The sequence below is a fragment of the Cardiocondyla obscurior genome, linkage group LG01, assembly GCF_019399895.1.
Source record: "Cardiocondyla obscurior isolate alpha-2009 linkage group LG01, Cobs3.1, whole genome shotgun sequence".
NCBI lineage: Eukaryota > Metazoa > Arthropoda > Insecta > Hymenoptera > Formicidae > Cardiocondyla > Cardiocondyla obscurior.
Window position 1 is genome coordinate 12,203,602 of NC_091864.1, and position 15,925 is coordinate 12,219,526.

A 15,925-nucleotide genomic window follows, 5' to 3' on the forward strand; every position below is an offset into this window, starting at 1 on the left:
ATCTCTGCGCGGGCACACGATAGACCATCGTGATTTGTAATCCACGTAATCCTCTGCTCGTATTAATTAGTGGAACTGTGAAACCAATCGGTATCCATTAACCGGTTATTACTATTCCACTCCCGTCATATCGCTCCCCGAATTGTTTGTACTCCCTTTAAACGAGATGATCTCGATTATCTCGTGTCTTTTCCAGAAATACTTCTCCCCCTCCCCCTCCCAATACCGCCGAGAATCTAAATTTTTACGCAGCGCGCCTTTTTACACGAGTAATGTAACAAGTCGTACGACGCTACAGAAATAAATTCATTTAACTTTGTTTTACGTAAAGGATATATAAATAATACGGCAATATTCAAATTGTTCCGGCGAACGGGACGAGACGACTCATCCGTTTGGAAAATAAATTGGGCGATCGTAAGTAGATTGCGGGATATTGATACGGCGATAGGGAATGTATCCTATTATTAACCTAAACTACGTGTGAATAATTAAAACGGCTTAATGGTAGGGAGAATTACGCGAGGAGAAGCACAGGCATAATCCCAGGTGACTTGGTAGTAGGCGGGTATCGCGTATACAGTGTCGAGCTATGGATATATAGCGTAACCGAGTTTCCTAAAGGATTCGACTCGCGGATTCAATGTGTGCGTGAATAAAGGAAGACTAATCGGTATGATTACAAAGCATGAGCTTGCAACCCCTCACTGGCTCTACCTTTTATGAACCGGACGAGTGGCAACGGTGATAGGTGGCGATATATATTTTCGCTTTTGATTCTAGCCTATTACATAATGAGGGTTTCGATTGAAAAATGATAAGCATTGTCAATGAAATATCGCTTGACGACTCGTTTTCGCGATTAAAATTTTACTTGATTGAAATAATTCTGCGCGTCAATGATGGTTAAATATGAATTGTTATAGTTCTTGAAAATTAAGATTTAATTTTTTTTTTTTTTCTTGCCACGGTAAATTAACAAAAAGATTGTTATTAGAGGAATCTAGTTTAGTCGCTACTAAAGAAACCGTTAATCTTGCATCGAAAATCTTCTCTGCGCTGTACAGATCGCGAAGAGAGAAAGCTTTCGACTTACATTTTCCCCCGGGAGATCTCTAGCCTCGCGCTCTTTCCTTTCTTTCAGTAACTTTTGCTGGAATCTACAAGGTGCTCGACATAGCTTTCGACTTGAAAGCATCGTTTAATTATTCAATTACGCATGCTCAGTCATGCGTGAGTCCGGCGCATTAGTCGTGTGCCTCGCAACGCATAGAAAATGCTGGGCTCTTACATAAAACAGTTGTTATTTTAATAAACGCGTTACGAAAAAAAAAATGATGCGCGCGAAAACGCTGCTACGTATAATAAAATGCAAAATAAATCACATCAACGAAGACGTTTAGTCTCTAATTAATTCACTGCGCGGTTCCTTAGATCTTTACTGGTGCGTGTGTTTTAACAATCGCGAAAAATAAACAAGAGACAATTAAAAATGACGCGAATCGATCATTATCGATGTAGCTGCGGGGCTCAGCTCAAAGAGCTAATCGGAAGTCGACTCGATTAATGGATAGTGGTACCCTCGTTGTACCCTCCGATTATTTATGGACTCTATGGGGTGGAATAGCGCCACGTGGATCCTTTTATGCTCGGGATTTGTCACGGCGATGAGTTCTCGTGCCGAGATAAAAGTCAGCGGAGTCGCATTCTTCTCGTCGCTACGCGATGCCGATTAAGTGTACGTCATCGTTGAGCATCTTACCGTTATCCTGAGACGTCGCGGATATGTTCGTTATGGGAAGCGGTTCCACGTAGCTTCGATCCGTCGGTTCTTCCTTCACAGCGACGTCCTTCGTGGTTTTATTATTCGGCCCGTTGATCTTACGGTTCCTACAAGCAATCAAAGAATTCGCTTCATGTGGTTTCGTAAACTCGTGTCTACACGGTACGCGTGACACATCCTTATTCGTAGAACAGTTACGTCGTAAGCACCTTGCGGGAGTGTAGGATTCGATTTATATCGTCTTACGAAAGTACTTAAAAAAATTTTTTTAATTAAAAAACTCGATTAGACTTTTCTTACCCAAAACAACGGTCCGAGTTGATTTCGAGAAAATCGCTGTTTTGACCGTGCGCGACTGGCACCGGGGTGGATTGATACTGGGGATGATAACCGCCACTGTCGCCGTTATTTCTCGTACAATTGGTCGACTCCTGCTTCACGCTCGCATCTAACGTAAGCGAAACAGCTATATGAGCGTTAAATAATTCTCTTTTCATCGGCGTATTAAGCGCCGCGCGTACCGAAAAGAACTTTTACGTACTGAGAAAAGTATACGGTAACTTTTGGTTTCAACAATAACTTTTAACAATTAAAAAAAAAAAATAAAATAAAATTTAATGAAAGATTATTAAACTATTTTTACTATTATAATGACTTAACAACTAATATATTTATTGTTGAAAATATAATAAAATTATAGATAAGATTGCACTTTTCTCGTCTCGCAGGATCTCCCTACGCCCGCGATATCATCGCCGTTTACCGAACGCGTGGCGGACGTTCGTTTTCTTCGGGCGACTCTCGCAGTTGAAAGAAACGGCGGGGCGTCAGGACATAACGGCGCGTGTCGTACCGGAAGTGAAGACGCATCGTTGCAACGACACGTGAGAGAGAAAGGTGGGGTCTAATGGGGTGCCGGCGATTTTCGCGAGGGCGAGGGCTGCGCCCTCGATAAATCAAACAGACTCCCGGGTCGTGGGAAGCATAAGTCACGAGCCTCCGGCAATAATTGTATTTGCAAACATTGGAAGTTTACTGATAGGAAGATGCGCGTCGGCGCGCCAGAGAGTAGATTGAATTATCTCGATGCCTCGCGCGTCATCCGCGAAATCTCGTAATAATATGTTTTCGTCTTTGCTAGACTTTCCGGCGAAATCCGACGCGTCATTTTTAAACAAGAGGGGTACGCTCTCGCACGGTTTCCGTCATTAAACAACAGCCTCCACGTTTTCTTCAGCTAAGGTAAATGCTAAAAAGTTTTCAACGAGAACATCTTAATCCTTATCAAGTTCCTTCATCTTGTGCTATTATCTGAGACGTGTCTGAACTCGAGATATTCTCTAGAGGCAGACCGGTGTTTGACTCAAAGACAGTATCGGCGATGTTTTAACGTGAAACCCCCGTGGCTGCAAGTACAACGCGAGCGCGATCCTCCTAAATGCGTCGCGAGACTACATATAATATTACGCGCGGAAGATACGCGGCCTGGGAATTGCGTGCGCGCGGGCAACGCGTATGTGCGTGTGCGCTTGTGTGCGCTGGGCGCATATAGACATTAGCTGGCCCCCCGATTCCCTCTGGGTGTTTGCCAGCCCGGTTGAAATGTTCGACGATACGTTTGTTCAACGCTGGCTCGGCGCTGAAATGCTGAATTACACGTATCGTGCTCGTCGCGAATTTTACGTCCCCCTCCTGGAATAATGTAAACTGCGGCGCGCCCCCGCGCGCATGTAAAGCTTCGATTCGGAACACGCGGGGAATGATTCTTTTTTCCCCTGATTTTTCGACCGCTTATCATAATGAAATCCGTGGTATCACTAGCCGAACGTTAATAAACGCGCAGCGTCGAGGAGAAAGGGAGGCAAAAAATTAAAATCAAAAAAAGAAGAAAGAAAGAGACGGCACGAATCGCCGTTGGCTTAATATAAAGTGCTTACTCGCGTAATCCGATATCGATGATCAGCCGAGGCGCTCCGTGTTGATTCTTTCCGCTCTCGGCGCTACGTTAAAAAGAACTCTGCCCCGCGGGCGCCTTCTCGCCGGTTTTTAATAAAGGACCCGATATTGCATCCCGCCAAGTGCTGTGATTTAACAGTCGCAGTTCACAGTAGTAGGAGGAGAAAAAAATTTTTTTTGCCGAAACTGTACGGCGCGTTCTACCATCGTTTTGCGGGCAGATGGGCACAAAAAGGCCGCGTCCGCCGAACCGGGAAAACCGCAACGCGCGCGCGGAAAGTGTCGACGACTAATTAAACATGTACGTGCGGTGTGTTACGTGTCGCTAATTGATTCGACGATTGCGTAACATGCGGGACGAGCGGGAATCGTTCGATGGATTAATACATTCGTTTCCGATTATTCGCAAAATTATAGTTCCTTTCCGCGCGGACATTGCTGATAACATTTCGAATTTGATCTCAAATCGCTCTATTTCTCGGGACAGTTTGTCGAGGAGAAGACGCGCGCGGCTTCACCTCGTGAGACGAGGTCTAGACGCTCCGGAGAAGCGCGCGGTAACAGATTTTCCAACCAATTCCGAGGTCGAACCGAGACGCGCGAAACACTTCCGCGCCCTATACACGATTTCAGCGGTGATTTCAGCGGAGATTGACATCCTGCAATCCCTGTACCGCGGATTCCAATCCCGGATTTATTTACCCAGGCGAGTTATCAGACGTCGCCGCGACGGCGCGGCGCGGCGCGGCTAATGCGCCGCAATAATCGACGATTAAACGATAAGATAACAAACTCGTGAAACGCTTACGAAACGGAGGCGAACAATGAAAATGAGCGCTTACTCGACATCTGATGGAACTCGGGCACGTATTGCTCGCTGTCCTCGGTTTCGGAGCTGCTCCCTGCGCGAAGGGGAATAATTTCTATGTTAGTCTTTATTTGCGATCAGCTGAACAGAAATTACATCTGCCGATAAGGACAAAGATAAAAAAAAAAGAATCTTGCGGTTTAATATTTAAAAATAAAATTAAAATATCGAGCTTCCGTCCCGCGATAAAATCGTTCCCCTTTGATCATCTGTTACATCACGTCCATTGCGTATTACACCGCAGTTGGGCGAAGTAATTAAAATTAATGTTCCGAGCGAATAGTGGCTGCGCGTAATTATCTTCCGTGGCGGCTTAGGGCTTTAATTTCACGCTACATCTCTAAATTCGAAAAATCAATACCGAGATCTCACAACTTTAATAACATTCTGATTTTTGATAAATCTTGTTAAGCCTTCACGCCACTATTCCATGGAATATTTAACTATAATTAATATTAAACGCAAAAAGATTATTTAATAGCTTTATTTGACGTTACGATTGTATGATAATGTGTGTTCTAATTGTATGATTTGTATTTAAGAAACAAAAAGTATTTTAATATTTGCCTTGCGTGTTAATTTAAAATTTATATATATAAAACTAATATAACTTTACTTATAAGTACTTTTAGAATGGTAAAAGTAAAACCAAATATAAAAATAAAAAAAAAACGCCCGAACAGGGACTCGAACCCTGGACCCTCAGATTAAAAGTCTGATGCTCTACCGACTGAGCTATCCGGGCAGATGATGTCGGTAGAGTTAAGCGTGTTCAAATTGAGCTCATAGCGGGTAATGGATAATTAAATTATTAATATTATCAATTAAAATATTATAAAATATGTACAAGAGTAATAAAAGTTGGGCTAAATCACTCACCTTCCTGCAACCAGGTTTCTTGCCTGTAGCCCTGCGGCATGTACAACTCGCTCCCTGAAATCAAAATTAATTTTTCGAAATATTATGTGTTAATTAATCGCGTTATTGATCGCAAGATAAAGCAAATAGCAAATGGGAGGAAATGCAAATATGTTTGCTTCCGTATATGAATTGACAGAACACGTAGATCGCTTCCGTTATTTTTTGATTAATTATCGTTACGACTGCGCCCATTTGGCATGCGCTCGAGTACAAAAAAAAAGATGGTTTTTTGATATTTAGCGGTTCGAACGTCCGATCTCGACGCGAGGAAGAAACGCCGAAGTCGAGATCTTGCTACAGGAGACAAAAGAGAGAAAGAGGCGCCGCGCCGAATGAATCAGAGGCAAAAACAAACCCTTCCGCGTGAACGGGCGCATAAGAATGCCATCGCGGGGAACTGGGGTGCGTTTAATGGGCCTCTAGGATTCGCCATGGGTAGCCACTCGGCGGTAACCTCGTTTCGTTCCACGGCAGAATCCAGCCCGACGCGAATCGAATCTACTTACGCCACAGCTCATTGCTTCGGCTGTAACGATACCTTCTTCCGCAAAGACACGCCGAACGATTGTCTCTAGGCGCTAAATCCATGTTGCTTTCAACGACTTTACGATCAGTGAATTATAAATATTAACAAATATTCCGAGTGTTACAAAAAAAAGAAAGAAAAAAAAGAAAAAGACACAACAGGATTTTTTGCACCTGTATCTTATTTTCAACATTGTAATTTTAAAGATCTCGAATTAAAATATCAATTAACGTCATGACAGTTTATTAATTAAGACAAAGTAAGGACTAATAGAACGCGCAGATTAGTGAACAGTTATTGCAATGAAGCTGTTAGGTATAAGAAAGCGAAAAGACGAGCATGAGAGAGAAAGAGAGAAACCGAAGGGCGATCGACGGTACTTTCATTCGTCGTGGTGGCGTTTCAATATTTCTGAATCGTCGTGTCGAAAAGTGGATCGAGCCGACGGGGAGAGGAACGTAACGCGATTATGATAGAGAAATTGCGGCATTATAGGCAGTGATTGAGTTAGACGGAGGTGGTCCATCCCGAGCCGAGCGGCGGCTTCACGCCGTGGCATGCCAATGCTAGATATAAAGTGTCAATCACTGCAGCCAGACGCCAGGCTGGGGTTGCTCGGCGACTCTCCGCGACGAGGGAGAGCCACCACCCGGGCGAGGACACCCCAGGGAAGTTTTTGCGGTGATAACACGTCGCTTATTGAATCTCGTATCGGGGAATTGGCGTCGTGTTTCTGGGTCAAGGTTGGGACTCCCGGTCGGAGAAAAGAGGACGGAATTATCCTGACGTAATTAAACCGTTGCATCGCGATACTAATTCTTCGAGGCTCGTTTTAAAATTATCTATATTCCGATTGTAAAAGACAACGTTTATCAGATAAGCGTGATAGTTCTTGAAAAGAAGACGTCGCTATCCGGACACCGTCGTTGTCGATTTAAGAGATCGAAGGAGCCGAGATACCCGAACTCCGTGCATTTACTTCGATAAGACTTTGTACGTTTTGTTAAAGACGCGGCGCGTTTTTTGCGCGAAAAACGTTACAGGCCGAGTAATTGGCGAGAAGCTCCGAACAGATTGTCTCGGGCGATGCAGCCGCATCTCGCCGCGCGACCTTTGGAAAATAATGTCGTCGTTGATGCGACTATATAAAGATATCGACTCGACTGCCTGCGAGTGACAGGCTCTCTTCAGGGGGTATAAGCTCACCCCTCGCTTCTCTCCTCGGCGGCGCGTTTCGTTTCGGGGTACACGTCCCCGCACGTGTTCCTAAATGTGCCCTTTGCTATGTGTGCGCCTCTCCTCTCGCGGTCTACACGACAGTCTTCGTGTATCCGAGGGCCTCGCCCGATGGAAACGCGACGTCGCCGAGTCGCGACGGTATCAAAGAGCTTCAAAGTCGAACGACGGGGGAATCGAAGAATCGACCGGTTTCATCCACGTTCACCTTTTCCCTTGATTACGCCCCCACGCAAGTTCGTTAAAAACGTCAAGTTTAAACGTTAAAATGATTCGACCATCGCTGCACGTATGCGTTCTTTCTCGGAAAAAGGGAAAACGTGAGATATATTATTTATCGCGGGTCTACGCACATTTTCATTTTTTTTAATCAAATGTATAGAATTAAATTGCAAAATGTTATGCCGTGATCGCTAATTAATAAACCAAATCCTTTATCAATGAAAATTCCACTCACCGGGATGCAGCTTTTCATTGTTTGCAGTTTGAGACCCTGGATAATTATTGGGGCAATATTCACCACTCACTGTCTGAAGCGACTCGGGCAGCCTGCCGAATCCGTTCCCGGGCTGAAAGCACAAAAAAATCGGGAACATGTAAATATATGTAGGTACAAAGAATATAAGTAACAAGTATTTAAAGGTTTTGCGTTTAAATAAAATTTCTTTCAAGACATAGTCGTACCGCCAGGCGATTAGCGTTTGATACTCGTTTACTCTGATATTATGGAATAAATATTGAATAGAGAACGCGAGTAATATCAGAAAGTGATTGTGAGGCTGCGGACTCTCAATATAGAAGCGCGAAAGACACAGTGAGAAATAGAGGGCGAAGGGCGGCAAGGAGGAAGACATCCGGTGAACGATTGGACGGTTTCCTCCTTGCGGGGCAATCTAGTGGTAAACTCAGTTACCGGTTTTGGGAATTTCGATGAACGCAGACGTTGACTCCGTGAAATTTGACTATAGACGGAAACACAAGCTGCCGTCGCGGTTAAAAAAAAAAAATGTTTTACGTGAAACCCTGCGCTACTTGGAAAAAAAAAGAATTAAAAAAAAAAGCGTTGGTGGAAAGTTGAATTCATTCACATAACGACATAGCATTTAAAATTTCGAATTATTCGTAAAATATTGTATACTATAACGCGGCTTTCAATGTCGGATATTTTTGATAGAAGGTACATTGATATTAACGAGCATCCGGCGAAGTCACGCTGCTCAAAGTTTCATTATTTGTTCATAATTTCTCCTCGAGATTTTCCTTTGATCGCAATTAATCGTCGTCCGCAATTAGCCGCCGCGATGGCACGGCGCCTGTAATCCGTGCGCTTCAACATAAATTTTAATTACATTCACTAATACCGCCTTAAATGTTTAATACGCTTGTCGATCTATTATGTATATATATTTACCGACGCAAAAACGATTCGGAAGACACGTCAGAGTATTTCAATTGCAAATGAAACCAGCGGTAAAGATTAATTTAATAAAATTCAAATTTTCTAAAACACGCATAGAACATAATAGACTAAAAAAAAAGGTTTACAACGTATTAACTAAATATGTACACCCTACCCTAATATTTTAATTCTATAATTAGAATATAAAAGTTACGTTTATTAGCTTAATTGTTTTGGATCGAAATAGTTACTTTGCCGAAGCTGATTTTCCAACACCGTTCCAGTTTCTTTTCGTTAAACAGGATTTAACAGCAGACTGATCAAGCAATGATGCGTAAGCAGAAAGGCGTAAACGCGGGAAACGCGTACCATTTAATGCCTCGTGGCCTTTCCCAGCGGATGTCGTTTTAAGCGAACGCGCGTTGAACATTCGGCACGCGAGTTCGTATATATGCGCGCGTTTATGCCTCTCGTGAAAACGAGATACCCACGACGGATCGGGGGAACGCCCCGTCGTTCGCAAGGGGTCCCGCCACGGCATCCCGAATCTCGTTCTCCACCCTCCTGGTAATTGTGCACTTCGCTTCGGTTTATAATAAAGTCATCGAGCGAACGACACGTCGCCGAACTGTATCCCTTCCGCGATCATCCGACCCCGGCTGAAAAGATAGATTAATAGAGACGGAGGTATCGAAAGGAATGACGAACGACGGATAAGCAATTCTAGACAGAGAGATTAGCAATAAACTTGAAATGCTATGGCTGGAGTAAGAAGCAGAACCTAAAGCCCTGCTGAGAAATAAGCAATGTGAAATTCGATTGAAAATTCAGGGTAGAATTATTTTCACTTTCTCTTTTCTCGTGATGTAGATAACATTTTTAAAAAGAAGATCAGAATGCAACGCATACGTAAAGTATATATTCAAATCGCTTGAAAATCGTCGTGCGTAAAATAAAAATAAAAATAAAATTCTATCTTAAAATCTGACAAGAATTAAAAATTGTTTAAAGCAGACATTTTTTAGCGTTATCTGCACGTTTGGTCCGTGCTCCACTTTGGTCAGCGGACAGATAAAAGGCGGTCGAGGCTTTTACTGCTAATTACATGTCGATAATGGCAAGGACGGTCAATTTTATCAATCACAAGCGCGCCAAGTCGTGTTACTTCGCCAAGAAAGTTTCCCTGCCGTCTTCCTACCCTCAGCAGCCGCGAAGATAATGACGGTGAACACTGGGACGACGGACAATGCCCGGCGAGAGAGGCAGCATGGAAGAGATCCTGAGATTAAAGAACGCGTCGCCTTGTGTCAAAGTTTATCAGCTAATTGCTTCTCAACGCGCCCGTCTCAAAGATCGCGCTGAAAGAATCCAAATTTCGTAACTTTATTCTCGCATCGAGTCCCTTTTCTCCATCGATCCAGCATCAATTTAATTACAAAAATCGTGTCAAAGAGTGTGGCGATCGTGTCGTACGAAAATACATCGTTTTATCTCGCAAGATTACAATATTACAAGACAAGGAGAAGACAATTATGTGGTCAGGGATTTAGCTTAACGCCGAAGCTCGTCGAAAAGTCAAGTAGATAAACAAATGGCCACACGCCCCATTCCCAACGAGGCCACCCCTAATCATGGGAAAGTCGAGTACGGTGGCATATGCCGTCTCTCGTGGTAGTCAATTAAACGGCGCCGTCGGTCCAACGGTGAGACAGGGTCCGCGTGTGGGAATCGGCTGATTTTTAGAATCAACAAACATAAATCAAGTAACTCGGCAAGTCATCCCCTCTTTCTGTTCATTGACCACCCGCGGGGTCCCGCGCATCGTGTCGTCACGGTGGTGGCACGCACGCACGCACGCACGCGAGGAATAACGACGACAATTACGTGTTTAGAGGACACAAAAGGGGTGGCACCCCGTGGGACGAGCCATCGGAGCGTGGAGGCGCGTGCCGCGGCAATTCGCCACCCGACCGAGCGATCATCTCTCGAGTGTCTCCGCATTGTACATGCGATGACCCTGGATCTCATTGTGCTGGGAAGTCGGACACGGATATCCGTATCAAACGGAGCGGCTCTTAATGCAACAGCGTTTACGGGTCTTAACGGGCCGACATTGATACGTAGCATCTTCTCGGATGCTGTTAATGTAACATTTCATTTCGCAAATTTAAACCGATCGAGAAAAATGCTTTGTTTCTGTCATGGCTAAACGTAATATAATTTTTCTGAATTTTAACTGTTGTTTTTTTGTTTATTAAAAGAATCATATTAATTTCTACTAAGTTTCTTTATATAAAACGATAAAAAAATGATATTTATTTATAGAAATATTGATTTATAGAAATAAATCAAATATTGAATTCTAAAAATATTTCTATAAATCAAAAATATTGATTTATAAAAATAAATCAAAATCTAAAAATTAGATATAGTTTTGCTGTATTTTTTTTTCTTTTTTTTTACTGATCCGAATTAAAAATAAAATATAAATATAATTCAAAGAAATGTTTGTATATGTATTTCAAAATTATTCTTCTTGACGCGCACGATAAAAGTAAATTAAATTAATAAAACTTTACAAATCTAATTATTTTCCTTAGCTCTCAATATGCAAATAAATTAAAAGATATTGTTTTTTATTAACAAAAATTAGAAATAAAAATTATATAACGTGACAACAAATAGATAACAAAATTTTTGTAAAATTAATGCATCAGATCCTTTAAATAACCGATGAACATTCAAGTACTTACTAAACCCGCCAATTCTGTTGTTGCGGCAGGCACCTCCTGATCGGCAAGATTCATCATAACTCGGCGGTTTGCCGCGAATTTGGTGATCGAATCCAAAACTCCTCACTACAGACACACGGGAATCACCAATTCAGGATTGCGAGGAAACGCGCAATCGGAATTCGCGTTTCGTAGGCCCCGATCGCCGGTGTTACAACGCGAGGATCGAAGATAGCACTGAATCGAGTGATTTGATCTCGGCGCGAACAGAGGGGTGAGCCACCCTCGCGGCCGGAGCCGGAGGGTTGTGTCTCCGAGCTACGGTATACGCCCCCAATATGACGTAGAAATCAGTCCTGCGCGTATTTCGCCTCCTTGTCGACCACTGCCTAACCGGGTGCTGGGCGGAGCCTGAAACTCATTGGCGACATGCGAGCACCGAAATCAACGAGGGATGAGGGATGCTGCAACTGCGAACCTCCACGCGAGAGAGGACCACGGGCTCTCTCAGCTCGAGCTCCGAGCAAATTTGATTCGATCGCCATCGAGATATTTGCGCGCGACTAGAGACGCGTTTTAATAAAACTTTAAGCCAGCCGGGTCCAACGTAGAGCCTGCAACCCTTCGTGTGCGCCAGCATAAGTTGAAGAACGTTAAACTCTTATCGACACGGTATACGGCGCAACCTGCAGAAACGTTTCGCAAATTTACCGTCAATTTTTTATGAAAATTATTCCGCTGTATCGCGCGCGACAGATTTAGCTCGACTGATTAAATTTACACTTATAAAACAGAAAAATTTTAATTATAATTATCTAATGAATTATTACGAAAGTTATAAGACTGCTTGGGAAAATGTACAAACGTAATAACCTTCATTATATATTTTAAAATTATATTCCAAAAAATATACTTTTAATTAATTTCGATAACACAAAAAATTAATTTAATTTAGTCAGTTTCAAAACAAATAGCAAATTTAATTGTCTTTAATATACAATAGAATTTATATTTTATTTATAATTTTATTTTCAGATGCTACCGTATTATAGTACAGATAAAATTTTTAAAACGCCACGAAAAATTATAATTGATTTCAAAGATCTTTAATTTTATACATTAATTAATAAAAAAATTAAAAATCTAATCTAACTTGAAATTACTTTCCATTTTTGCACAGAAAGTCTACAAAAAAAATGTTGAAAGAAACTGACCAGCTGTAATTTTAATAATAAATAAATTATTAACATTTTTTTAGAATCCAAAATAAAAGCTGTATTTTAAAATCATTTATTCCTAAAATTAAACAAAAAAAAGAAAAAAAAAGGGACACAGCTTTGATCGAAATGTATATTAGTAATAGCAAGCTTGTTATCGGTAGAAGTTACCGCTTTATACATCTGTAGTTATACCTCGTGCTACAACAGTCAGGATTTTCACTGAGATGTCACTGCCGAGAAGAATAAGCGCGTGCGCGACAACCTTACCGAACGGATGGCCCACAATTTTCCATAGCTTACTTATCTCGGGACAATTCCGTAATCACAAAATCGTCAATGAAAATGAATTTGCGGGAATTTATTAAGACGTACGCGCGATAACGCGGCTGGCATTTCGTCACCGATTATGCTGTAAACATCGAAGGTTTTTTTTCCCCCCCCCCATTCGTAGAGCCGAAACAGACGTCGAGGACATTTCGGAGTAAAACCCGAAGACGGTCACGTCATTGTAAGTAACAATAGATTCTTCGTAAATGACTTGCATTTTTTTTTTTTTTTTTGCGCAACCGCTTGATCAATAGTACCGATAAATTTCTACTTACACGTTATCAGTGCAAATTATCGATAGCAAGAGCAGCAAATTGTTTATCTTTTATTACCGACATTGTAAAAATTTCTTAACCACGTCTTTGAATTTTTTAACAATAGCCTCACTATCGTATGAAATAAATACCTCAACACATTTATTCATATTTGTAATATAAGAAAGACACGACTTGTATTTTGAAGCAATGAATTGCTCCAGTGTTGTAACGCTTAGCCTTCGCTTGTGCTCATTGTACTTGCTCCACCTTGAGGGTTATTAATTTCCCTTTATTATTGAAATTATTTGTTTTAGAATAAGATAATTAATTTAATTACATACAACGTATATATATTATAAAGTAATATGGACTTTAATTCGAAAATTATTTTTCTTCTATTTTGAGGTTAGTTTAACCTAATTTTCAGTTCAACTTTATAATTTTAATTTTAATTTCCCATTTATATTCCGTTTAAATCGTTAACGATTATTAATTTACAGATCTACTGAATTTCGAGCATTAATGCTCGTAATACATCGATGAGATATGCTGCATCAAGTTAGGTTAAAGTTCCTGCCAGTCTCTTTACTTGATACATTTGTCGTCGCGTACTACCCTATCCATCCACATGCAAGATATGTCTGCGGTGGAAGCAACGCCGTTCATCCGCACCATCGAGTGGGACATGATGGACAAGACCAAATTCTTTCCCCTCAGTATGCTGTCTTCGTTCTCAGTCAGGTGTTGCCTGTACCCTTTGACGGTGATCAAGACTCGTCTTCAGGTTCAAAGACAAAACCACATGTATAATGGTAACGTAAATTAATTTCTACGTGAACAAACTTAATTGAGTCTATACAGCATATTTTTTTTTTTTTTTTTTTCAAGTCTCAACATATTTTATATTCCAGGTATGATAGATGCTTGTAGAAAAATTTATAAAGTAGAAGGCTTCTCGGGACTTTATCGGGGCTTCTGGATAAGCTCCATTCAGATCGTCTCTGGGGTGTTTTACGTATCGACCTATGAGGGAGTGCGGCATTTGCTCACGCAAGATACACCTCTCGGACGCGTCGACTCGAAGGTCAAAGCGTTGATCGCTGGTGGTGCTGCGAGTTTAGTCGGGCAAACTATAGTCGTACCCTTCGACGTTCTCAGTCAGCACCTAATGGTTCTCGGTATAAATAACACTAAGCACGGCAGGGTGTACGTCGATAAGGTCAGTTATAAAATCTCTACCTAAACTTTCCCTCTAAGATTCGCTCGAGGTATTAATTTTGCATTTCTTTTGCAGATGGGAATGAATCCCTTAGGCGTGACTCTCGAACCTGGGAAAACTCGCGCGCAAATCTCCGCGGAAATAATAAAGTTAATTTATCAAAGAGATGGTTACCGCGGTTTTTACCGAGGGTACATGGCCTCCTTGTGCGCCTACGTACCCAATAGCGCTCTGTGGTGGGGACTGTACACAGTTTATCAAGGTAAAATGTTATACTTTAAATTTTATAATGAAGTAATTAAATAAAAAAAGTAATCATTCTTTTGTCTTTTTTTTTTTTTATAGACGAGCTTATAAAGTTACTCCCGGTATGGTTCTCACATTTGTGTATACAGGCGATGGCAGGCACGTTAGGTGGTTTTACAACCACGATCATCACGAATCCTCTGGACATTGTGAGAGCGAGATTGCAAGTGCAACGATTAGATAGTATGTTCAGTGCGTTTAGGATATTGTGGATCGAGGAAGGGTTGCACATGTTTACCAAAGGACTTTCCGCGAGACTCGTACAATCCGCTTGTTTTAGCTTCTCGATAATCTTAGGTTACGAGACGATCAAAAGAGTTAGTATAACTGAAGAATACAAGAGCTACGTTCGGTGGTGAGCTACAAACGGAACTGAGTTTTATTAATTCACGACTGCGACGTGTTCTTCGACGTTGTCACTCTACACATCGAAAAAGCACAGTCTCGGTTTAATCAGAAATTTTATCGGGAAAAATATTCTATAATATTCATTAACATTAATTTTCTTCGGCTATGAAAGTGATATTGAGCTACGTCAGATTTTCAGGGTGATTACAATACTTTTCTTTTACAAAAAAAAAAAAAAAAAAAAAAAAAGTATAATCTACATAATTGTGTATCGTCATCAACCGTGCGTTATCTTTACAATTTTTGCACCCCAGTTCGATAATATCACGCAGTCTCTAGAGAGGAAAAACTTTACATTGTACATAAAACAATAGTTCCGAGTGACGGTAATTAGGTGAGTATTTGTAAATGTAATAAAGCGCATTTTATACGCTAGCATCATGGAGTACAAACTTCGTAACATGTGTTAGATATGTTACTGTGATACAAATATGTCCCGCTTGTATTTTAAAGACGGCTTGTGTATTTTAAACACGCGGCAGTTCATAACGTTAACGATAATCCTAGTCAAATACGAGCGTACGTGTATTACATATATCGGCCGTTTTTGAAATACGAATGGAATGTAATACCCGACTCAAGCGGATTATACTGAGTTACTGAAATAGAAAATATGTCGCGTATTTAAGAATTATCACTGTTCAATATTTCCACCCGCATTGCATATGTATGTATGTACATATACCAAACAGTAAAATCGAGAATCCCCCAAGAACCTCGTAAAAATAATAATAAATTTTATTGGCCATATTAAATCGCGCGTAACT

At 41.3% G+C, this 15,925-nt stretch overlaps 2 protein-coding genes, 1 non-coding gene and 1 pseudogene across 9 annotated transcripts in view; 2 read left to right on the top strand and 2 right to left on the bottom strand.

Moving 5' to 3' along the window:
• Ets96b (Ets96B) overlaps window positions 1–15,925 on the bottom strand; it is a 72,700-nt gene that overhangs the window by 4,858 nt on the left and 51,917 nt on the right. For 4 of the 6 annotated variants that reach the window (XM_070660032.1, XM_070660041.1, XM_070660025.1 and 1 more), the window contains 5 exons: window positions 7,748–7,859; window positions 5,487–5,540; window positions 4,582–4,641; window positions 2,084–2,231; window positions 1,763–1,890 (listed from right to left, as the gene is read on the bottom strand). In XM_070660032.1, coding sequence (XP_070516133.1) covers window positions 1,763–1,890; window positions 2,084–2,231; window positions 4,582–4,641; window positions 5,487–5,526 — 376 coding nt within the window. In that variant the 5' untranslated portion in view covers window positions 5,527–5,540; window positions 7,748–7,859. Of the gene's footprint in view, window positions 1–1,762; window positions 1,891–2,083; window positions 2,232–4,581; window positions 4,642–5,486; window positions 5,541–7,747; window positions 7,860–11,442; window positions 12,100–15,925 lie in introns of those variants that run through there. The other 2 variants (XM_070660048.1, XM_070660047.1) reach the window with 2 other exon arrangements.
• Trnak-uuu (transfer RNA lysine (anticodon UUU)) lies at window positions 5,280–5,352 on the bottom strand. The gene has a single exon. It is a non-coding gene; the product is annotated as a tRNA-Lys (tRNA).
• Window positions 5,823–6,738, top strand: LOC139108229 (uncharacterized; annotated as a pseudogene).
• On the top strand, window positions 12,920–15,913 carry LOC139104549 (solute carrier family 25 member 44). Of its 2 annotated transcripts, none has more exons than XM_070660079.1 (5): window positions 12,920–13,149; window positions 13,726–14,037; window positions 14,137–14,444; window positions 14,520–14,706; window positions 14,790–15,913. In XM_070660079.1, the coding sequence occupies exons 2-5, from the start codon at window positions 13,854–13,856 to the stop codon at window positions 15,107–15,109; spliced, it is 999 nt and encodes a 332-aa protein (XP_070516180.1). In that variant the 5' UTR covers window positions 12,920–13,149; window positions 13,726–13,853; the 3' UTR covers window positions 15,110–15,913. The 2 variants fall into 2 exon arrangements, with proteins under 2 accessions (XP_070516180.1, XP_070516190.1); XM_070660089.1 differs by lacking the exon at window positions 12,920–13,149 and adding an exon at window positions 13,184–13,630.